We start from the raw sequence: 24,548 nt of genomic DNA on the forward strand, positions 1-24,548 counted from the left end.
CCTCCATACCTCCTCTCTCCAGGGCTCTACCCAGAAACTCAAAATTTCTCCCTTCTTTTTAAGTAAAACACTTCACTGTTCTCTTTACCTTGGAGTCTGACCCATTCTGGCTGTCTTAATACTACAACAATGCTATGTCAAAAGGCCTAAATGTTTTAAGTGCCACACGATCTGACTGTGTTAATAAGGCTTCAAACACTTACGTCACAGGGTCTGTTCTTTCTGCAGGTGGTGCAACATTCATAAACATGGATGGTTCAATAATTTTCTGAAGAGATTTTAACTGATGAAAATGGTAAGTATATTTTAACATTGTTTACATATGTTCCAGGACTACTAAATAAACCTTAAATAATTCATATAAGGAGAAAAGGAATTAAGAGTGGAGGAAAGAACTAATATTTATTGAGTACTAAATATCTGCAAAGAATTTTACATCTTTAATATTATTTAATCCTCTCAATAATCCTATGAGGTAGAAAACTGTGCCTATTTTACAGATAATACTGAAAATCAGTAATTGGTTCAAGGTTAACCAATAGATATGAGAACCAGGATTTGAATACAGCTTTATTTGCCCTCAATGAAGTACTCTTTTTTACATTATCATGACAGGTAAGTAGGGGACTATATTACTGAAAAGGTCTTTGACATAAACTCAAGTTGAACTTTTTTTATAATTCCCATTTTTTTTTTTTTTTTAGCTCAGCCATTCTGCCACCTGTTGGCAGCTCAGCGGCAGCTCAGCGGCAGCTCAGCGGCAGCTCAGCGGCAGCTCAGCTCAGGCCAGGACTCAAACTGCTGTTGCTCAGAGCTCACATTCTTGAGTAAGCTCTTAACCAACTGAGCCACTCGACCGGCCCTGTATTTCCCACCCTTTTCCACACAATACCTTCGGTTCCTTGTTTGTAGTAGAGTCCACCTACATAAAACAATACTTGCCCAGTTTTATTTGAAAAGGATATAGCTCCCTACGAATGGGGATTGTTACATGTTATATTTATATACAGACACAAAACCTACCTCTAAAGTTAGTGCTCATAAATTATGACTGTCACAAAAAGGACTAAACGATTAGAGGCTTCTGTAAGGCCTAATTCATGATAAGAAAATATAATAGCCAGAAAGAAAAGAAAGAAAAGTCAAAGCAGAGAAAAACGAAAGCCTGTGCCTAGTGGCTTTTATTTCTATATTACTTACCTCTGACTCAAAATATATTAAAAATATTATGAGATACCATAGGCAAAATTTTAAAACACATTTTACAGAGATTTCTCAGTTAACAAAGTGGTAGACTTTTTAATAAGACTGTATGCATTCTCAATTGATAATTTAAAAACAACCAAGATTATAAAAAAATAGCAAAAACTAAAAATGAAAGATTATAGGGGTCATTTCCCTTATATAACAGCATCGCTAATGGGACTGGATTTATAAATGCGCCAAAGCTCTGATAATGGATATCAAGAATTCTTGGATAATGATATCCAGGGATATCAAGAATTCTTTCAAACACTTGGTGAGAATATATGTTGGTACACCTTGTCTAGAACAATTCTTTGAAACAAGTTCATTGTTTTGGACAATAATTTCTACTCTAGGAATCTAACCTAAGGACATCATGAAAGAAAAGGACATAGGTTAATGTATAAACTCTTATACTGCCACATGGATATATGTAGTGAATTTAAAGGTTCAGGCTAAAGCTAAGAAGATATCTTCTTTGGGCATATTACTTTCTTGATGAATAAAGGGGGATACAAACAACACCAGATGTTGAAACAACCATGGGGGAAAAAAGCATGTGTGATCAGAATACAAAATGTTATCTGAATAACATAATGACTCCATTTTTAATAAATACTTTTAGATATAAAAATCCACACTCACTTCTTGAATAGTTAAATAATTTTGTTTTCAATTAACATAAGTGGGTGTACACACACACACACACACACACACACACACAAAGACAAGAGCAAGTTTTATAATAAAGACATTCTAAATAAAAGATCATTATTTTTCAATGGATAAGAAAATAATGGGAAAGTTTAATTTTTCTTTAGGTTGGAGAAAAACAGCATTCTTTTAAAAATATTTATTTTAAAGAATTTATCAAACTGGAAAGGATAGAGGCTCAGAAAAGGATGATTTGACTAAAGAGTAGCAGTAGAATAATTTTTAAAAGGAGAACTAACCTGATGTGAAAATCCATAACCAAAGTTTCCATAGGAGAACATAAATTCTACCTCCACCCTGCAGATAAACTAAACATATGGCAAATTTATTTTACTCTTTGATCGGAAAGATATTTTAATGGAGATGTGCTAACAAGTGATATTTTTACTTCACAAATCTTTAAGTTAGAAAAACAAAGCATGACTCTCCAGATTTAAAAAACAAACAAATATTTATACAAGGAACTCCTATAGCAGAATCTATAAAGTTCCCGAAATGTTAAAAACGTTTATGTTAAAGTTAAGGAATATTATATGACTGAAATATAAAGAATATCAATTTACAGTTGTTAATAGGATTATGCTGATATATATTCATATACAGTAAAACCTTGGATTGCGAGTAACGTGGTTTGCGAGTGTTCCACAAGACAAGCAAACATTTCTAATACATTTTAACTTGGTAAATGAGCGATGTCTTACAATACAAGTAGTTTGTTTCCAAAGTGAATTATGCTTGCAAACTAAGGTATTACTGTACATGTATATATTTTTTAAACTATTTACTCACACTTCTCCCACCTCCACTTCCATTTTCAGATAATATTTTGATATAGACAAGTTATTTCATCTCTCTGAACCCAGCTTGCTCATATGTGAAATGAAGTGGGGTGCCAGAGGTTCTGACTTCAAATGTCCATCATTCTGTTTTTTATGTTCCTTGGCTCTTGGCAGCAGAAGCTTCTCTGAATAGATCAATTAATCAAAATAATCATTTGTAAGTACTTAAAAAGAAATTGAAGTAGGAACTATAAATAACTCTTTAGAAACTCCTCAAGGAGAAAAATAATATTCTCTCAATTCAGCAAGTGAGGCTCCTAAGGCTATGCCATCAAAAAAGCAGCTAGAGGCATTTTACTCTCTTACCCAATATTTTCTAATTTTCTTGTTCACTGTTTTACAGTAAGATAGCAGCATTAAAAAAAAAGTGGAGATGAAGATTTTTGCGAGCAAATATTGTACTTTCTATGTAATACATTTCCATTAATTAAAACAGTGACTAGTAGCGTAACAAAAGAATAAAAAACAATATCAGAGGCTACAAACAGTATCAGGGTCAAGTTACATGAAATGTTAAGTGTGTGCACAAAACTTTGGAAATTTCAATAAAGTTCTTACTGTGCTTTTATTCAACATTTGAAATTCTTCAGTAAAGCATCCTTTCTAGAAAAAGTGACAAATAATAAAATTCTAAAATATAGATTCACTCATGTAGTCGCCTATATATAATCTAAACCATTGCATAAATTTAAAAAATCAGGTAATGATTTTTAATACACATATTAATTTAATAGCGAAAATACAAATATAATGAATGGCTGGAAGAGAATAAAAATTCCAGGTTGTACCAAAAATAAATGTTAATATTTACATTTATGTTTTAGACAAAAATGTTCCTGCTAGTTATAGTTCCCCTGTTTGGAAGTCCTAGAGGAACTCCCTTGCCTACACTCCTTTTGAAGGGTCACTTCAACATAAATCTACATGATAAGCTGACTCATGACAGAACTGAGTGCTTGTCTCATCTCTCAGGGACTACTGGGGTCTTTTTAACCAGGTAAACCTTTGGTATCCCTGGTCACCATATCTGGTCATCTCTGCTGTGCTATCAGTTCTACCTAATCCAAAATCCCATGGTTCCCTTTCTTCCCAGCATTTTCCATTGTGGCTCATGGAATTCCCATTCCATGATTAACAAACAACCTTGCATCTTTATCTGCTCCACTAAACATTCCCCTTTGCTTTACCTGAGACTTTGCTCACCCCTAAGGATGCTGCTTCCCCCTCCCTCAAGTGAAGGTTCACACACCTCAGGGTCAGGAGGTAGAGTAACAGTCTCTACACCTCCTCCTATCCCGTCCACGTACGGTTTTCCTCTTTTAGGCCTCCTGCTATCTGGCTTGTCTTTCAGACATTTTCATTTAGTGAAGTCTGGCACCTGGTTCACACATGTTTTGCACTCCCAAAACCTAACAATCCGCAAGAACCTATTCAACAGTTCCTGATGAGACATTATGAGTGAAATAACAGGTGGTTACCATGGCAGACATCACACAGAATTAGCTTATCATAAACAGTAAGTCTTCACTCAACATAGTTGATAGGTTCTGGGACTTCAAGCAAAATGATGTATAACAGATACCACCGATACCATAGGCTAACTGATATAAACAAGAGTTAATTAAGTTCCTATGGCGTCTCATCAATGTTTATAACAAAATTACATTACTCAAGGGCATGCTGTAAGTTCTTCATATAATATCATAAGATTTCTCAGGAAATTCATAAATAACTTAAACTGATTTCTTTAATGACCCTTCAACCTGCTCTTTATAGCATCTTGCTCTTGATAGCTTCCCTTTTCCAAACTGGGGAGTGGGGAAACATCTAAGACTGCCTTTTTCTTCTTCTTCTCTTTTATAAACTGTCTCTTCTTTTGATCATAGATCTCATCCTATTGATTCACCTCCCTTATATAAAAGTAAACTTTCAGTCATACTTTTAACTATGGTAAATTTATTTAAGTTGTTTCTGGAGGTCCCACTCAGATCTGCCCAACTGAGTCTTCACGGGAGCCAACTGAAATATTCATCCTGAATGTGCATCTCATCCGAATCCACTGAGATTTAGGCTTGGCTTCACTCAGATCCTCTGATGAGTTTCAACATGTGGCAATGAGCTTTTTGGCTCCCTGTCCTGAATTTGGCTCTGCTCTGCCCAAAGCAAGTTGCATGGCTAAACCTAGGAGGGGAGGTAAAACTGTACACTACTCAAAAGTATGGCTACAGAGAGGTATGATTCTGTAGGGAGCATTACTCTAACAATCTTTTCTATGCCTTAGAATTCTCTATTGTCTTTCTCAAATAATTACAGTGGCTACCAATCTGTCTAACTGTTGAATTTATCACCTAGTCCTAGGCTCATCTAGTAAGGATCATATAGCCAAAGAAATAAACACAAATAGTACTACCATTCACCCCAAAATTAATAATCACATTCTCTTTATTATCAATACAGGAATATTATAAACTCCAATATACTTATTTGCCTTAATTGACTCTAAGCCTTAACAGTTAGCTGATGTGTCTGGTTTCTCTCAGAACCTCAAAGGAACCAAGATGTATTGGGAAGAGGAAGGAACCAGAGATTAATGATTCAAGCCACAACCAACTGTTTCTTTAAGCTATGTAAAATTATGTAATTTGTTTAATTCAACTTGAAGTCTTTGTCCTCCATAATCAGGCCAATTACATTCAGAAAGCAATTACACTAATTGGCAGTTTTAAACACTACTTGTGTGTCCTCTCCATGAATAACCAGCAGGATAACTGTACAATCAGATGGCCCTCCCATGCTTCCAAACATGATATGCAGTTTGGGTCTGGTCATCAGGTCTTTCCGCCTCATCCAAGCACTAGATTTTATCAGTTTCCATGAGGATTTTGACCCTGGCTAGCAGTTCTAGAACTGAAACAAACGGTTGATAGCCTATCCCTGCATGTGACCCAAATAGCAAATGATGGAGCTCAAGCTTTGAAGAACATACAGATCAGCACAAACTTGTTGACTAGAACCATCCTAGATAACAGGACTGCCCTTGACCTTTTACTGTGAAGTTGAGGTAGAGCCTGTGCAACAGCCTATGCCTCTTGTACCTATGTAAACACTTCAGGAAAAGTGGGATAATCAAATTAAAAGGCCCTCATGAAAGCATGTTCAACATTATTAGTTACTAGGGAATTGCAAATCAATACCACAATGAGATATACTACACACCTATCAGAATGGCTGAAGTAAAGAATAGTGACAATACAGGTGAGGATGCTCAGAAACTGGATCATTCACACATTTCTCATGGGAATGTACAATGGCACAGCCACTCTGGAAAACAGTCTGGCCGTATCTTTAAAAACTGCACAAGCAACTACCTTACATCCCAGAAATAACCCGAGAAATGTATATGTTCTTGCAAAATCCTGTACGTGAATGTTTATAGCAGCTTTATTCATAACATCCCAAAACTGGAAACAACTCAGATGTCATCCAGTGGGCAAATGATTAAACAAACTGGTACATTCACACCACTGACTACTACTACCCGACAACTAAAAAGGAATAAGCTATCAATGCATGCAACAACCTGAGTGATTCTCCAGAGAATTTTTTCATCCAGGAAATGGATGAAAAAAAGCAATCCTAAAAGGTTACATACTGTATGATTCCATTTATATAACATCCTTGAAATGAGAAAATTGCAGAAATGAAGAATAGATTAGTGGTTGCCAACGGTTCAGGAGGGGTAGGTGTGGAAAAAGGCAACACGTAGAGAAAGAAATGTTCTGTTATCTTGGTTGTGATACTGTATTACAGTTTGGAAAGATATTATAATCAGAGGGAAACTACAAAAATCTTGCGATTTTATACACCCTTTAAGCCCCAGCTCCCCTCACTATCCTTTTGCTATGGCTGTCATATGCATTACATCTACAAACATAAATCCCACAAGACAATCGTTTTTGTTTTAGTGATATATGTTTTAAAGAAATTAGGAGGAAAAAAGTCTTTCCTCTGACATTTCTATTCTGCAAAGTCTATGAAATAAATGTTTTATTTCAGATATTGTATTTTTCAGTTCTAGAATTTGCATTTGGTTCTCTTTATATTTTCTATTTTTCTGCTTCTGTTTATAAAAAAGAATTGTAAGGAAATTCTGGTAAATGAAATGCAGTGTGAAAATTGTGGGATGGTAGGCATTATTTTTCATTTAAAAATTTACCCTCATAAAAATAAATACTGAAAAGTTTGCACATACAAATGTAGTCTAAATGTTCTACTACTTAAACAAAATGTGACTAATGCTCATTTTTATGATGCTAAATTGCCATATAACGAAGGAATTTTCATCATTTCTACAATCCTCTCCCCAAATTTTCCTGAGAATCTTCCAGTGCTTACTCTTATTCATTAGTCAATATGTTTTCTCCTTCTTCACCTGTTGCCTCTTGCTAATATACTGGAAAGCTATCTGATCTTCCCCAAGTCCTCATTATGACAATTTTCAAACACACAGATCAGTCGAAAGACACAAGTACCCATATACCCTCCACCTAGCTTAAATAAGTTCAAACATTTGTTTAACAAGTGTTAAAACTGTTTTAACATTTTCCATGTTTGTTTTGTCTGTGTGTGTGTGTGTGTATGTGTGTGTAGTGTGTATTTACTGCACCATTTTTATAAGTTGCAGCCATCATGTCCCTTCACTCCGAAATGTTAAAACTCCACTTTACATACTGTAAAAATACGGATATTCTTCTACATAACCATAATATCAGCATCATACTTTAGAAAATTAACAATTTTAGAATTTTATCTAATATTCAGTATACATTCAAAATTTCCTAATTGTCCCAAGAATGTCTTTTGTAACTTTTTCAAACCTGCATTTAAAGTTGTTGTATCTCTTATACTAGAACAGTTTCTCCATTTTTTTTTAATGCTCTTACTTTTAAGGAATCAAAGCTGATATGTCTCACATTATGTAGTTACCTTATCATAGCATCATGGTATTGTTTAACTTTTACCCTATCCCCCAAAGACTCAGCTTGATTATACTTGAATTAAACATTTTTTATGAGAATAATTCATAGGTAATGGTGTGTACATATTGTACCCCCATAGAAGTACATGATGTTAAGTTGTCCACAGTTACTTATGCAAAGTTCAAACTCTTGATGAAAGTGGTAACCATCACATCTCTCTATTATATAGGCACATTTTCCCCTTTGCAATAACTAATCTATGGGCTATTACTGTGGCACCATGTAAATATCTCGTTCCCTAATAACCTTTTACCTAATGTTTTTAGTACATTGCTAAGTCTTGACTAAATTATTATTTACTATAAAGAGTTGTAAAACTGGTGAATTTGTAATTCCATCATTCCTTCTATACTTATCATTCTTCTACTTAAAAATAGGAAACTTCCCTTTTTCTCCCATGCTTTTATTTTTTTTATTTTTCGAAAATCACCAAGGATTCATAGATTTTTCTGTATTCAGGATTTGTAATGACCTTTTTGATGTTCGAATTACCCTGAAATTGGCCAGTAGGAACCCCTGCAATCTGGCTGCTGTGTCTTTTGACATAACTCCATTAGTCTCTGAGGGCTTTCTTGCTTTATGCCCTAACAAATATTACTAAAAATCCTTCAGATTGTTCATACTTATTCACTAACAAGTTAGTTTTCTTCCTCTGAGTTCAGGGCAACCATGGCTGTGGAAAGGGCAGGGGAGTCTCCGAGGAAGGAGAAAGAGAGAGAGAAGGAACCACAAAAATCTGTGCATCAATTCTGCCAAAAACTTTGGCTGACCCCTAAATGACACATACATGGGGCAGAGGGCAAACAGCCCAACTCAGGACAAAAGAACTGAAATTTCTGCTGCCAACTAAGAGACAGAGTTTGTGGCTTGAGTCTTGTTTTAAAACGTTTCAGAAAATATAATAAAATATGCTTAATCTTTTAGGTTATAACACTGCTCTTCCAGAAAATAAATTTTCAAAAACATTATGCTGTTATAAACCAAATCTTTTTTTTTTTATAGCTAGAGGGAGATATTGTTTCCTAAGCACATGAGTTGGAAGGCAAATAATAAACAAATGGAGTCCATCAGTCATAGATATATCGTAACAATGAACATTAACTGAACAATGCGATACCAAGGTGGAAAATGATTTTGACACATACCTGAATTACATCATAAAGGTGTACCTGAACACTCCCTAAGAAGAGAGGATATTTTTCGTTATTGTCATTTTGCATTAGTTCCAAGTAAATATTATTCCTCTCATCATCTTGACGTCTGGGAACCTTGATATAAAATACATATATAAAAAACATTAAATTTTCAGTTTGAATTTCAGATATAATTTTTGAATAAATATATCCATAAACTATATATTATTTGCAAATCTAATGATTAGTTTTTGTATGTTATTAGCCTTACAACTTTTCAATCTCAGAGTCACATATACTCTAATGTCAACAAAAATCAGGATCTTGTTTATGTCTCATGTCAATTATAGTCTTTCTGAAACAGCCATTGCCTACCTTCTCTTTAACTTTACACAAAACTAAAAAAACTCAACACTTTACTGAAACTATATTATTAAAGGTAATCCAATATCCAATATTCAATCCAAATAATCTAGGTAATCCAAACATTCAATATCAAAAGACATTCAACATTCTTTTCAGTCTTTTCTCTTTAATTTTTTGATAAAATGTATATCATGGTCTCAACTTGGAACTCTCTCCCAAACTTGAACTCTGCAACACAATACTATTATTATGTCACCTTTAAAATTCATACTCTAAAAATCTTGTGCTTCCCCACCTCAAGATTCTAAGTGCCTTTTTAAAAAAAATTTTTTTGAGATATAATTGACATATAACATTGTATTACTTTTAGGTGTACAATATAATGATTTGATATTTATATATATATTGCAAAATGATTATCACAACAGTTACCATATATTTTTTGGTGATGAGAAGTTTTAAGATCTGCTCCCTTAGCAACTTTTAAATGTATAATACAGTATTATTGAGTATAATACAGTATTATTGACTATAGTCACCATGATGTAACATCCCTAGGACTTATCTTGTAACTGGAAGTTTGTACCTTTTGACCCCTTCACCCATTTCTCCCATCCCCAAAACCCCACATGTGGCAACAACCAATCTGTTCTCTGTATATATGAGTTCAGTTTGGGTTTTGGGGGGTTTTTTTTATTCCACATTTAAATGAAATTATACAATTTTGTCTTCCTGACTTATTTCACTTAGCACAATGCCCCTAAGGTCCATCCATGTTGTTGCAAATGGTAGGATTTCCTTTTTATGGCTAATAATATTCCATTGTGTGTGTGTGTGTGTGTGTGTATCACATTTTTATGGACCAGCTGAGTGGCTCAGTGGGTTAAGAGCACGAGCTCTGAGCAACAGGGTCACCAATTCGATTTCCACATGGGCCAGTGAGCTGTCCCCGCGCTGAGCTGCCAACAGGATGGCTCAGCTGGTGAGAGAACGTGCTCTTAACAAGGTTGCCAGTTCAACTTTCACATGGAATGGGGCTATGCCCACCCACAACTAAAACTGAACACTGCATCTTGAGCAGAGCTGCCCTGAGCTGCCGATGGCCAGTCAGATGGTTCAGTGGTTAGAGCGTGCGCGCTTAGCAACAAGGATTCCAGTTTGACTCCCGCATGGGATGATGGGCTACACTCACCTGCAACTAAGATTGAACACAGCACCTTTGCACTTTGAGCTGAGTGGCCGCGGATGGCAACTGGACTTGGAGCTGAGCTAGCTGTACTCTCCACAACTAAAACTGAAGAACAACAACTTGGCTGTTCCCCTTCCCCAATTCCCCAACACTGTTACCCTTCCCAATTCCCCAATAAAATCTTAAAATAAAAAAATCCATTCAATTTGGGTTTCTTCCCATGTCTTGGCTATTGTAAATAATGCTGCAATGAACACTGGGGTGCAGATATCTTGTTGAGGTAGTGGTTTTATGTTCTTTGGATAAATACCCAGAAATAGAATTACTGGATGATATGGTAGTTATATTTTCAATTTTCTGAGGAACCCCCATACTGTTTACCATAGCGGCTGCACCAATTTACATCCCTAAAAATACTGCATATGGGTTCCCTTTTCGCCACATCCTGGCCAACACTTGTTACTTTCTGTCTTTTAAATAGTAGCCATTTTAACAGGTATGAGGTGCTAGCTCACTATGGGCTTGATATGCATTTCCCAATGATTAGTGATGTTGAGCACTTTTTCATGTACCTATTGGCCATTTGGATGTCTTCTTTGGAAAAATGTCTATTCAGATCCTCTGCCCAATTTTAGATTTGATATTTTTTCTATTGACTTGTATGAGTTCTTTATATATATTTGGATGTTAATCTCTTATCAGATATATGATTTGCAAATATTTTCTCCCATTCTGTTGATTGTGTTTTCATTTTGTGATGATTTCCTTTGCTGTACAGAAGCTTTTTAGTTTGATGTAGCCCCACTTGTTTATTTTTGTTTTTGTTGCTTTTGCTATCAGTGTCAAATCCAAAAAAATCATTGCTAAGACCAATATCAAGAAATTACCCCTATGTTTTCTTCTAGGAGTTTTATGGTTTCAGGTCTTACACATTTTCAAGTTTAATATATTTTTAGTTTACTTTTGTATATGGTGTAAGATAGTGGTCCAGTTTCACTCTTTTGCATGTGGCTGTCTAGTTTTCCCAACATCATTTATTGAAGAGACTGTCCTTTCTCCATTGAATATTCTTGGCTCCTTTGTCATAAATTGACCATATATGTGTAGAGTTATTTCTGGGCTTTCTATTCTGTTCCATTGATCTATATGTTCATTTTTATGCCAATACCATACTGTATTGATCACTATAGCTTTGTAATATAGTTTGAAATCATGAAGCGTGATGTCTCCAGCTTATTCTTCTTTCTCAAGATTGCACTGGCTATTTCAGGGTCTTTTGTGGTTACATACAGTTTTAGGATTGTTTTTTTATTTCTGTGAAAAATACCATTGAAATTTTGATAGAGATTGCATTGAAACTTTAGATCTTTGACTAGTATGGACCTTTAACAATATTAATAAGCATGGACTATCCTTCCACTTATTTGTGTCTTCAAATTCTTTCATCAATGTGCTATAGTTTTCAGTATACAGGTCTTTTACCTCCCTGATTAAATATATTCCTAGTTATTTCATTTTTTTATGCACTTGAAAATGGGACTGTTTTACCATATCATGCACAACAGCATAATTCCATTTATACCTCCTTATCCTTTGTGCTATTCTCGTCACCTATTTCTCTTCCACATATGATACAAATTCTACCATTCATCATCATTACTTTGTTTTAAACAGTCTATAGTATTTTGAAGAACACTTGTAAAAAATAGTCTTTTTTAAAATGGTCTTATTTTCACCCACAAACTTACCATTACCAGTGCTCTTCCTGCCTCCTCCCTGTGCATCTGGGCTTTTATCTGGGATTCCTCTCCAACTTGAAACCTCCTTTGCCATTTATTATAACAAAGGTCTCCTACACTCTCAGTCTCTCAGCTTTTGCCTTTTACAATCTTTTTGAAGAATATTTTCACTGGCTTTAGAAATCTAGGTTTTTTAGCACTTGAAAGATGGCATTCCCTTATCACTTGGCCTCCACTGTTTCTGATAGGAAGTCTGCTGTTATTTGCCTGTGGATTCACTTCTATTGCCTGTTTTTATTTCTCCACGAGTAGCAATTTTTATTGTATAATGGGCATTATAAAAGATATGTAGTAGACTCTTGGTTTTCATGTCTTCCTCTAAAAAGCATTAAGTTCTTCTCTGAAAGGCAATTAATTATTGGCAGACCATCTTGATCCTTTGACAGCTTGGTTCAAAGATGGGTCTATTTCAGTTTTTGTTCTTTGTCTTAGGGTTTAACCCTTACTCTTAGGAAATGGTACTTACTCCTAAGACTTGGCCTTTCTGGGGTCTCAAATGAATACTGAGAATGTTTAACCAGGCCTCTCCATTTTAGCTGTGTCAGACTCCAATGACTTTGAAACTGTGACTTCTGAAATCTCTGTTCAGCTCTCAGCTCTCCAGCATCTATTCTCTGCATTTTCTCCTAGAAACACTCCTTGCACATGAACAACTTAAGATCCAGCCAAGAACCTGAGTGGAATATCTACACAGATGTCTGGGGCTTCCTATGTGCTGCTCCCTCCTCTCCAGCATGCTGCCTTACAAATTTCAGTTACCTTAGGAGCCCCACACTCTCATCTGTTTCTTCTGTTCAGCCTCTGTGTGCTCCCCTCACAAGGCTGCTATTTTGCTTGGGTTTCACTTCCCTGTAACCAGGTTCACTGCCAGAAAGAAACTTGCTGTAAATGTGGAACTCACCTCTAGCACTTCCCTTCTCTTAATAATTGCAGCCCTCCAATTTCTACTGTAGAATACCAGAAAATAATTTTACAGTTTTTAGAGCAAAGGGTAAATCCAATGTCAGCTACTCCAGCATGGCCAGATCAGAAATCCACTACTATTCAATCTTCAATAGGAGCTTTTACATCACTTACCCAACAGCTTTCCAGAACAATTAAACTAAGTTAAATCCATTTCCTATTCCTTTTTTTTTGTTAGTATGTTTTTGTAAGTTTTAGCAAATTAAAGTCCTAAAATATATACAGTATAATTTTATTTTATCCTAGTTATATTGCATCTAGTTTAGAAGTCAAACAGTTCTACAATGGTTAAAACAAAGAAACAACTGTTTTTTCCTCCCAACTGTATTAACCTTTTTTCCCTGTATTTTATGACGTTTTGACATCTTAAAAAGATGGCAGTATCTCTGAGTCTGCTTCTGTTTTGGGAAAGGGACCGGGAAGCTGGGTGAAAAGGGGAGAGGAAGTACAAATTGGCAGTTACAAAATAGTCACAGAAGTGTAAAGTACAGCATAGAAAATATAGTCAACAATATTGTAATAACTATTTAAGGTGCCAGGTGGGTACTAGAGTTATGGGGGGGGGATCATTCGTAAATTATATAAATGTCTAGCCACTATGTTGTACACTTGAAACTAATATAATATTGAATGTCAACTGTAATTGAAATATAAAAATTAGGGTGAGCCAAGTGGCACATTGGTTAAGAGCTGGCTTGGGATGCCAGCTCTGAGCAGCAGAGCCTCGGTTTGAATTCCACATGAGGGCCAGTGACACTGCGCCCTCTACAGCTAAGATGGTGAACAACAGCTCCATCTGGAGCTGGGCTGCAGTGAGTAGCCGGCAACAGCATAGGCTGCAGCCTCTGCTGCAGTTGGCTGCCATAAGCTAACGTGTGTGGCCGGCAGCCGGTGTGAGCTGCCAACAGCCACCGTGAGCAGCTGTCCAGAGGCCGGCGACTGATCTGCCTCACCCGGGAAGAGCGCAATGATAATACCGACATGGGCCAGTGAAGCAACGTCCTCCACAACTAGACTGAAGAACAAAAGGACAGCAACTTGTCTGTTCCCCTTCCCCCAATTCCCCAGCGCTGTTCCCCTCCCCCAATTCCTCAATAAAATCTTTTTAAAAAAACAGAAAAAGAAAAAGAAAAATTAAAGCAGCTTGCTGGCCAGAGAGAGACTTCCCCTTCCCAGGCTAGCCAATTCCTAGAGAGACTACATCTTTCACATGCAAACTAACCAATTCCAAATTTATAGCCCTAACCACCTCCTCATCTAACTTCCCCTGCCCTAAATCGTCCTTAGGGCCTGGTACCTGGCAACTAGAGACTACTCTGACAGCCCAAAGCGCTGGACTTATTCAAATTAGCCACCCCTAGACTGTTGACTCTGCCCTACACTGCTTTTCTCAAGGAAAGCTCAGTGAAGGCTTTGGCCCAGGCTCTCCCCTTGCTTCTGTCTGCTGCCTCCTCACCACCTGGATACTTCCCCTGTGGCCCTGTGTGATATGGCGTGTCCCACTTTTTTGGGAAATATAATTCTCCTTTCGATAGCATTAGTCTCTCCATGTCATCATTGAGTCATATTTCTATAAAGTAAATCCCAGGTATACTTTTAGAACACTACCCTACCCACCCCCTAATTTCTACTCCTCGGATGCCAACTTTTGACCTTTTTAAGGGATTTCTCTGTTTTTTGTTTGTTTTTTGTCATGAATCATGTTTTTAAGTAACTTGCTTTCATTATTATTAGTTGATATTTTAGTTTTAGATACTATCTATTGACTGCTTATTATGGAAGAAAAATATTACTCTCAACATCCTCCCCCCACAATTTTCACATTTCTCTTTTCCTCATTCCTCAATATATTCTTAGTGTTTACATTAACTAAGCATGTGAAATTATTTTTCAGAGTTTAACATTATAGTTATAATATTTCCTTTCCTGTATCATTTTTTAATATCTCTGGTGTTAATATGTATCTGTTTTTTTGTTTGCTTGTGTAATTTTCCATGTAATCATAAGTTATTCCCAAACTTCTGAGATCCATTAAAACTCTGTTAGTATGCTTAAACTAATAGTTTTTATTAAAATAAATATAGAAAAAAGACTGATTATGCTAATGAAGATGAGTGTACTGTTAATTTATATTATTTTCCAGTATTAATTTCAAGTTTTATTTAAATGGACATATAGCCATAAAATTCTCAAAACTTGGCAATGACGCTTAGGAAAACTATTTTAAAAGTTAAAGAAAGAGTATGGATTACTTTTAGCATAACTATGTCTTTAAAAAAAACAAAAAAAACCTATGCTTAAAGAACTTTCTTCAATACTCAACATTTAAGCAAAATGAAGTTTGTAAAAAAAAAAAATATGGAGCATAGAGGAAATTTTTAGGATTTCACTAAAATTCAACCAATGTAATAAAACTATTAGGAAACAACTGGACTAATCAATGAATCCGACAGCTATATGAAATAGTGTTGCTCATTCTAAAGAAAACTGTTAGATACACTTAAGATTCTAAGAAGTTTAACTATAAACAGAAGCAAACTCTTAGCATGGCAAGCTCTGGTGTGAGAGGCAGTTTAATGAAGTTTAGTCTGAAGTCAGACTGATTACAGTCCCAGCTCCCACTTACTAGTTTCCATGACTTTATGACAATTCTTTAAACCTTACAGTACCTGTTTCCTCATCTGCAAAGTAAGGATTCTAATAAGAGTATATATATATTGGTAGTGGTGGTGTGTGTGTGGGGGGGGTTATAAAGACTGAATAAGTTAATTCATGCAAAAATAATTGGAGAGATTTTATATAAGAAGAAAGGAGGAACAGGAGGAGATGAGAAAAAAGAAAGGGTGTACTATTGGACTAAACATTGTGTCCACTCAAAATTCATATGTTGAAGCCTAAATCCCCAATGTGATAGTATTTGTAGGTGGGGTGTTGGAGGGTAATTAGGTCATGAGAATGGAGCCCTCATGAATTGGATTAGTGCCTTATAAGAAGAAACACAAGAAAGATGATCTCTCTTTCCTCTCTGCCATATCACTATGCAATGAGAAGACGGCCCTCGGGAAACTGAGAATTAGGCTTTCACCAGACAATGAATCTTGAACTTCCCACCTTCTAGAATGGTGAGAAATAAGTGTTTAAGCCACCCAGTCTATGATAATTTGTTATAGCAGCCCAAACTGACTAAGATACGGTAGGAGAGGGTAGATGAGAGGGGGAAGAGCAAGACAGAGAAAAATGCATGTGTGATAAACAGAATCACAGACAATAAGATCCTAGGGAAGAAAACCACTAAGATTGTGCATTCTACAGTACGCTGTTTAATTAAAAAAATACAAATATAGCCCATAATGTAGAAATAGACTACTGTAAAATATCAAATTTTTAAAAATCGCTTATTTCTCATCTATCCCCCCAAAAAGATATAGACTATTTGAAACTATAAAAAATGCATTCTTATATTTAGAAGAGAACTTTAACATTACCTGTACAGAAAAATATTTCACTTCATCAAACTTAATTAGAGCATTCTTGTCATTATAGCTATTTAGTTTGTTCTGGGGTAGCAAACTACGTATTTTTGTATATTTCACAATGTTGTTTATAGAAATGCGAATGAATAAATTATTGTAATGTTGAAAACTGACTGAAAATACATAGATATTTAGGAAGCAAATTTTGTTGTAATTGAAAAATAACACAATATAAAATTAATCCATTAAACAATATAGGCCAAACATAAGAATCAATCAAATAAATAAAGAAGGTAATTGTAGAGTATAGTTAAATAATAAAAAAAAGTTCTTTAAAATAGTATTTTGCCCATCAATGGTAGGTACAATATAAGTAGGAAAAGTCCACTTCTTCCTTAGATCATTTCTAGTATTTTTATCCTCACATTTCCATTATAATTCCTTTGCAAATTTTTCTTTGTTTTCTTTTTAAGGTGACTAAACATTTACAATATATAATTGAAAGTTTTTTCTAAGCATAATTGTATAGAAATTTAAAAAATATGTCATTTGAGAGTAATTTATTTTTTATTTTAAGACAAAATTTAAAGCAACATTCTACTCTAATTCACTTCACTATATACTTCATTTATACTGAATTGATCTGTGTTTTTATCTTTCATAGCACTCCATGCACTAAAACAACTTTGTTTTTATGAATAACTAATTACCTTCAAAAATCTCTTTATATAGAATTCCCATTAGTTTACTTACATAAAAAAGAAACACTAAGTCTTCATAATGAGGCTGGGTTTATGCCATAATCAATCTATTAATAGGAATTCAGCTTATTTAAAGGCACCAAGGTAAATAAATCCTTTAAACAATGTTTAAGAGAAGCAGTTATTACTTAGAAATAAATATTACTTAGAAATTAATTAGTAATACATCTTCCAAGAAGATATATATTTTTCCTTGAAGTTATATGGTGACTAAAGTCAATTACAAATGGCTGAAAACCTTTTGTCACTTTCCAATCAAAAAGTAGAATTTATTTTCCTCTGCTCTTGAATCTGGCCTGGCCCTGTGACTACTTTAACAGGCAATGGACATGACCAGGGCTAGGATAGGGTGAGAGAGGCACTAGCTAGGGTGCAACATTTAAAAGAACACCACAAACTTGAGTAACGAAGATAAATATTTTAATGTAACATGTTTTTTTAATCAAAATTAATGCAGAAAAAAAAGAAAAAAGACAAGGACTACACAGAAAGAGAAAGGTCCAACCATTTCAGCATCCCAGCTGAGTGCGGTCTTCCAGGCAGCCTCACTAAGCACCAGACACATAAATGAGCCATTTTAGATATTCCAGCCCTTCTGAACTGCCAGCTGACTGCAGCCTCAGCTGTGGTAACGTGAAGCAGAAGTACCACCTAGTGAATGTTTAGATAGTGATTGATAAAATGTTTTAAGCCATTAAGTCTTAGAGTGTCATGTAATGCAGTAATATGTAAGTGAAACAGTGATATACAATCATAGTAAGGTTCTTAAATCAAAAGAAAGGATACTCTTAGGCGTAAAATGTCTGCAGTTCTTTACATGAATAGCCAGGCAGCCAACCTATAACAAACAAAATAAAAACACAGCAAATGAATTTTTGAAAGTTAACTTTTCTTCTATTTTACTCTACACTAAACTATATTTTTTACAAAGCTCCACTTTCTTAGTCTTTCTCATTAGAAATATTGTTTCCATTAGAAATATCTAGTTATTGGAAACACCAGAAAGCAGAAATGCAGAAGAAAAATATGCAGGATTTGTTTAAAATAAGCCTGAAATGAATGAATACAAAGCAAAACAATGGTTCATTACCAACTTAAATCATTCTTTGAATCATTTTTATTTAATATTAGGTGAGAACTGGTAAAATGTAGCAGTATGCATATAATAAGAAATATGCCTTGCTTCAGATAAGCTTTTTATCCAGTATCCTAAAACCACTTTGTTCATTCAACAACCACTCATTGACTATAACATGCCAAGGGCTATGAAATATTAATTTTCTCTGATACAAAGTGCTTTTAAATATTAAAGAAAACTGTATCTTTTATTTAACCATAAAATTAAATTCAAAACGAATCACAAACACTTGAATACTAACATGCAGTATTTGCCAAATATATTTAGCCATGTTTGATTTTTAAAAATGAGTAAAAGCAACAGCAATATTATATTAACATTGTGAAACAAAACAAATGGCCCAATAGTATTTTTAAGTGTAATGTAAGTGATATTAAAGATTTAGTTTTAGAACAATATAGAAAAAGATATTGGCATTCAATATTTAATTAAAAGACTACTGTAGCTGAATGATGAAATCCTAAAGAAGTAAACACTGTGGTCTACTTAAGGAAACATAGGTATGAAATGTTATGTTAAAGGAAAGGTTCTAAGTTTTCAAATGCAAAGGGAGGGTGATGCATATACCATAATCTAGGCGGGATTTTAAATGGTAATGCCATATGTGAGTCCATGAATCATTATTTCCTAAAATTGGGTTGTACATAAGGAGGGTAAAAGGAAGAATAGCTACAATTTTGTATTGTATAATTCTATACATTAACATTCTGTCATAAATCATTGTCTACCTGCCAAGTGTCTCAATATGAAGCCATGGGCAATACCCTAACTTTCCTTATGTTTCAATAGCTCTTTATACTTTTACATAATAGATCCATATAATATAGAAATGAGAATAAATTTCTATTCAAGTATAGGAAAAGATTGAACACTCAAAAATAATGACCACTCACAGGCTGCAGAGAACAAATATTGCCACAGATTCTGAGACCCAAAACCTACATCCCCAAACACTCTCAAACATGCATTTAAAACAGGGAAGCAATCAGAAAGCTGTTCACAATAGCTCAATTTTAAGACACAGCTTTTTCACATTTTTTTTCTGAAAATGGAATGTGACTATCAGAAACAGGAGTAGTGGGTTGTGTTGTAGTTACTATTGTCTACACGTGCACAAACCTTGCCAGATATTTCAGAATAAATCACAGAACTTTCAGAGACAAAGTGATGTGGCTAAATCATGCTTTGGGAGGAGCTATCAATCACAAGCTATCAATCACAATCACAATATCTCTGTCAAAAACTTCCAGTTGACTTTTAAGAGAAGCTTTTTCATGTCTAGCAACATGTAATTCAGATAAGGAAAATACAAACTATGAAATTAGAAAGTGTGAGTGAAATCAAAATTTTCTTCAAAATGTCAGTTCTAAAGAGATGTAGAAGTTATAGTCTAAAGTATGGATTATGGAAATTAGTGTGTCAACATAATGACATGCATAATAGCTTACAGCCAAAAGTGATTTCAAAGAATCTTTTCTAAGTTTAGATTTGGACAGTGAAGGCTTATACTTCAACTTTAAGTATAAGAAAGAAAGTTTTATATAATTATATAGATAGATATACACCATGGTCATTTTGTTTAAAGTCTTACATTTTCTCCCAAAAAGGCAGTGTTAAATTTGTCATATATTTTTTAATCAGGAAAATATACTAGTAACTAGTATATGATAGAAGCTAGAGAAGAAAAACTCTTATTTCATACCTATTGGGTTGTCAGAAAAGTCATGATGCATGTTTCACAGATGGCACTACTTCATTTTTGGAAGTACTGGTCATTCGCATCTATGTTATTGCTATGTCATTTGACAGCTGACAGTTCTACCTTAATTCTTAAAACAAATTGAGCGATTTGGTTGAGCTTTGGAGATTTTACAACAATTTGGAGATGGAAGACGAAGCTACATTTTTGCCATATTTTACTGTTTTACTTCCATAAAGGAAAGAACGTGCATCAAGTTTGTGAAAAGTTGCATCAAGTTTACAGTGACAATGCTCTATAAGAACATCAGTGCCAAGGATGGTTCACAAAATTCCGTGCTGGTGATTTTGATCTCAACGACGTTCCTCGGTCAGGGAGGCCCACTGAGGTTGATGACATCAAAATAAAGGCACTGATCAAGTCAACCCCATGTTACACGACACAAGAGGTTGCAGAAACATTGAACATCCATCATTCAAGCATTCATGACCAACTGAAGAAGCTGGGATATGTAAGCAACCTCGATATTTGGGTTCCACATGAACTCAAAGTTTATTTAACGGCGCATATAAACATCTGCAATATGCTCATTAAACGTGAGGAAAACGATCCTTTTTTGAAGCAACTGATAACTGGTGATGAGAAATGGATTGTTTACAATAATGTGGTGTGCAAACGGTCTTGGTCCTGACGTGATGATTCGCCTCAAATGACATCGAAAGCAGACATTCATCAGAGGAAAGTTATACTCTCAGTGTGGTGGGATTTTAAAGGTGTCGTGTTTTTCGAGCTCCTACCAAAAAATCAAACAATCAACTCGAATGTGTACTGTCAGCAACTGGACAGTTTGAACGAATCCATCACCCAGAAACATCCAGAGCTTGTTAATTGTAAAAGAGTTGTGTTCCATCGCGACAACATGAGACCACACACAAGTTTGAACACCCGTCAAAAATGATTGGAGCTTGGATGGGATACGTTGCCACACCCACCATACACGTCTGACCTTGCGCCATCAGACTTCCACTTGTTTTGCTCTCTTCAAATCTCCTTGCGTGGTATAACATTCAATTCAGATGAGGCTGTAAATCAGCACTTTGTTCAGTTTTTGCCAGTAAAGACAGGTCCTTCTATGGACGAGGAATTATGAAGCTCACTGAAAGATGGTAAAAAGTTATCGAACAAAACGGGCAATATATCATTGATTGATCTTTGTTCTTTATATAAATAAATGACCTTTGAAAAACATAGACAAAATACGTCATGACTTTTTTGACAACCCAATATTAACTATTCTAATAGTGTTCATAAAATAAAGATAAAAGAATACCAAAATACTTGACAGTTCTAAATGTGCATACATACTCATGTCTTATATAGCACTCAAAAGAAAGAACAGATTTTTCTGGTTCTCAACCTAGATATCAGGTTCTACCTGTGTGTTTGTGTGTATGTGTATGATTAATGAGTGTGTTTGCCTTTGTTCTGGGGTTTACTATTCTTTGGATATGAGGAAGAGATGTGGGTCAATTTTCAAACTGTAGCTCAAAGGTTCCTAAATCTGACAATAAATACAATCACCTTAAGGGCTCAATAAAAATACTGATTTCTAGGCCTCATTCTCGGATTCTAAATTAGCAGACCATAGATGGGGCCCAAGAATCAATGTTTTTAAAAAGTATTCTAGGTGATTCTGATGTAACTTGAGTTTGGGAATCCCTAGCATAGAAAACTTTTTTTTTCCTGTGAATCAGGGTGTTTTCCATAACTTCATTGAACATTAGAATGCTTTTCTGACTCACAAATATGAAAATTCATGAATATGTTATGAGTACCATTTTCTGTACATGCTTTTTGATTACTAAATAATAAACATTGACTAGTCTTCATATGAAATACAAAATAATTTGTACAGGTTTCCTGACGATTAGTCATACATACCACATCCCCAAATGGCACCAAATTTGGTATCTCAGGTGTTATGTCCAGTACTTTGCTTTCAGACCCTTTAAAAGTTCTTCTCAGCATCTACAATGTAAATAAATTTAGACTTTAGAAGGCAAAGAAGAACATAACTAGATGAAAGATTAATTCAATTTTATGAGTATCTAGTAAGTATTCTAGGAAGTGGGATATTAGTATGACTAGAAAACTCATCTCTATTCTTGATATGTTTATCAATAAGTTAGCAGTGAAATAAAATGCACACAGTTAAATATAAAATCATTAAGAGAAGCATGAGAGGAGAGACATGCATAGTAACATGAACAATGAGTTCCCCTTGCTAACTAAAAATGACCATTATTACCACATTCCAATCTTAATTTGATGTCAATAGGTACCGTACCTTACAAATGGCAGTGATCCAACTTGCAAGTTATCCCAATATTCCTTCAGTTTTCAGCCACTGAAGGAATTGGAATTTACTCCTTTGGAATAGTAGGTATAATGGAATGAAGCAATGAACACAGTTTGAAGGTTTCAGTTGTGTCATTTGCTCCGGAGTAACTTCACTAACTGATATTTGTGGGTTGGCATTTAACTTTGCTGTTAAGGGCTCTGGTCACTGCACATGATAGCTTTTAAAAATTACAAGACATTTTAATATAGATTTTAAAAGTAAAGAGCAAGGGAGGGGGAAGAAAAGGAATGGAGGAGAGAGGCAAGGGGAATAGAAAAAAACTGCCTATTAAAAAAAAATCTAACTTGAAAAGAAGAAATACTTGTATCCCCAACCTTTGCTGAACTTGAATTAACATGGCCTACTTTAAAAGCATTAACTTCCCTGGAATCTTTGTTGTTATCTGCCTTTCAAGAATCACTTGTTCTATTTTATTTTATTTATTTTATTTTTTAAAAGATTTTATTGGGGAATTAGGGGAGGGGAACAGTGCTGGGTAATCAGGGGAAGGGGAACAGACAAGCTGCTGTCCTTTTGTTCTTCAGTCTAGTTGTGGAGGACGTTACTTCACTGGCCCATGTTGGTATTATCATTGCGTTCTTCCCGGGTGAGGCAGATCGGTCGCCGGCCGCTGGACGGCTGCTCACGGTAGCTTATGGCAGCCCACTGCAGCAGGGGCTGCAGCCTACGCTGTCGCTGGCAACTCACAGCAGCCCAGCTCCAGGTCAAGCTGTTGTTCACCATTTTAGCTGTAAAGGGCAGTGTCCCTGGCCCGCATGTGGGATCTGAACCAGGGCCCTGCTGCTCAGAACTCTTAACCAAGCCAGCTCTTAACCAACGTGCCACTTGGCCAGCCCACTTGTTCTATTTTAAAAGTATACAATTAATCATCTTTAGTTATGTTGAAATTTTTGTTTTAAAGTATATAATATTTTGGTTGTATTAAAAAATTTGTTTAATATATCTTGGATTATTTTGTTATTGTTATAATACATCTGACTGGTTTAATGTGTTTTATATAAATACGGTTTAGTTTGTAGTTTAAGGTAACTGAGTGACAATTATCGTCTTGTCACAAAAATATCAAACTGTGGTACATTATATGTGTATTTAATGTGGAACCTCATGCTTTCTAATATTTTGATAATCTTATATAGAAGTCTACTTTGAATGTGCATCTTATTATTTTTGAATGTGTATTTTAATAAATATAAAATAATTGGGGTAAAAACTCTTTAGAGTTTTTAGGCTTAATTTATCCTTAACAAATTGGCAAAAATATTACCTCCCCCTTCATTTTACTACCTTTTTTCTTTTCCTTCCTTATCTGAACCAAAGCTCTCTTCAGTGACAGCACAGGAGCAAAACAAGTCTTTGCCAAAATTCTATTAGAACCTTAACAAAAGTTCTAAAGCTGAGTCTCATAAAGCCTTCCGTCACCACCTAGAATTTTTCCTGAACCTGCAGAGAATTTTGATTTCAGTTAATTTCACTATGCCTCTCATCTCTGTCACTTTTGGCCCCACCTGAACAGAAGTCCCTCGGCACTTCTATTAAAAAGCCTGGGGGCCGGCTGAGTGGTTCAGTTGGTTAACAGTTGGCTTGAGCGCAAGCTCTGAGCAGCAGAGCAGCTGGTTTGGTTCCCACATGGGCCAGTGACGCTGCGCTCGCTACAGCTAAGATGGTGAACAACAGCTCGACCTGGAGCTGGGCTGCCGTGAGTTGCCGGCAATGGCGTAGGCTGCAGTGGGCTGCAGTGGGCTGCCATGAGCCGCCATCCAGTGGCCGG

General features: G+C 35.3%; 1 protein-coding gene across 1 annotated transcript in view; it reads right to left on the reverse strand.

Annotated features, from left to right (window-relative positions):
* Positions 1 to 24,548, reverse strand: part of CATSPERT (catsper channel auxiliary subunit tau) — an 87,156-nt gene that overhangs the window by 53,030 nt on the left and 9,578 nt on the right. The window contains exons 2-8 of the mRNA XM_019635613.1: positions 22,300 to 22,386; positions 18,308 to 18,359; positions 16,773 to 16,933; positions 8,983 to 9,105; positions 3,357 to 3,401; positions 2,199 to 2,267; positions 204 to 283 (exon numbers count right to left, since the gene is read on the reverse strand). Coding sequence (XP_019491158.1) covers positions 204 to 283; positions 2,199 to 2,267; positions 3,357 to 3,401; positions 8,983 to 9,105; positions 16,773 to 16,933; positions 18,308 to 18,359; positions 22,300 to 22,386 — 617 coding nt within the window. The remainder of the gene's footprint in view (positions 1 to 203; positions 284 to 2,198; positions 2,268 to 3,356; positions 3,402 to 8,982; positions 9,106 to 16,772; positions 16,934 to 18,307; positions 18,360 to 22,299; positions 22,387 to 24,548) is intronic.

The sequence above is a fragment of the Hipposideros armiger genome, unplaced genomic scaffold (assembly GCF_001890085.2).
Source record: "Hipposideros armiger isolate ML-2016 unplaced genomic scaffold, ASM189008v1 scaffold_23, whole genome shotgun sequence".
NCBI classification, from domain to species: Eukaryota; Metazoa; Chordata; class Mammalia; order Chiroptera; family Hipposideridae; genus Hipposideros; species Hipposideros armiger.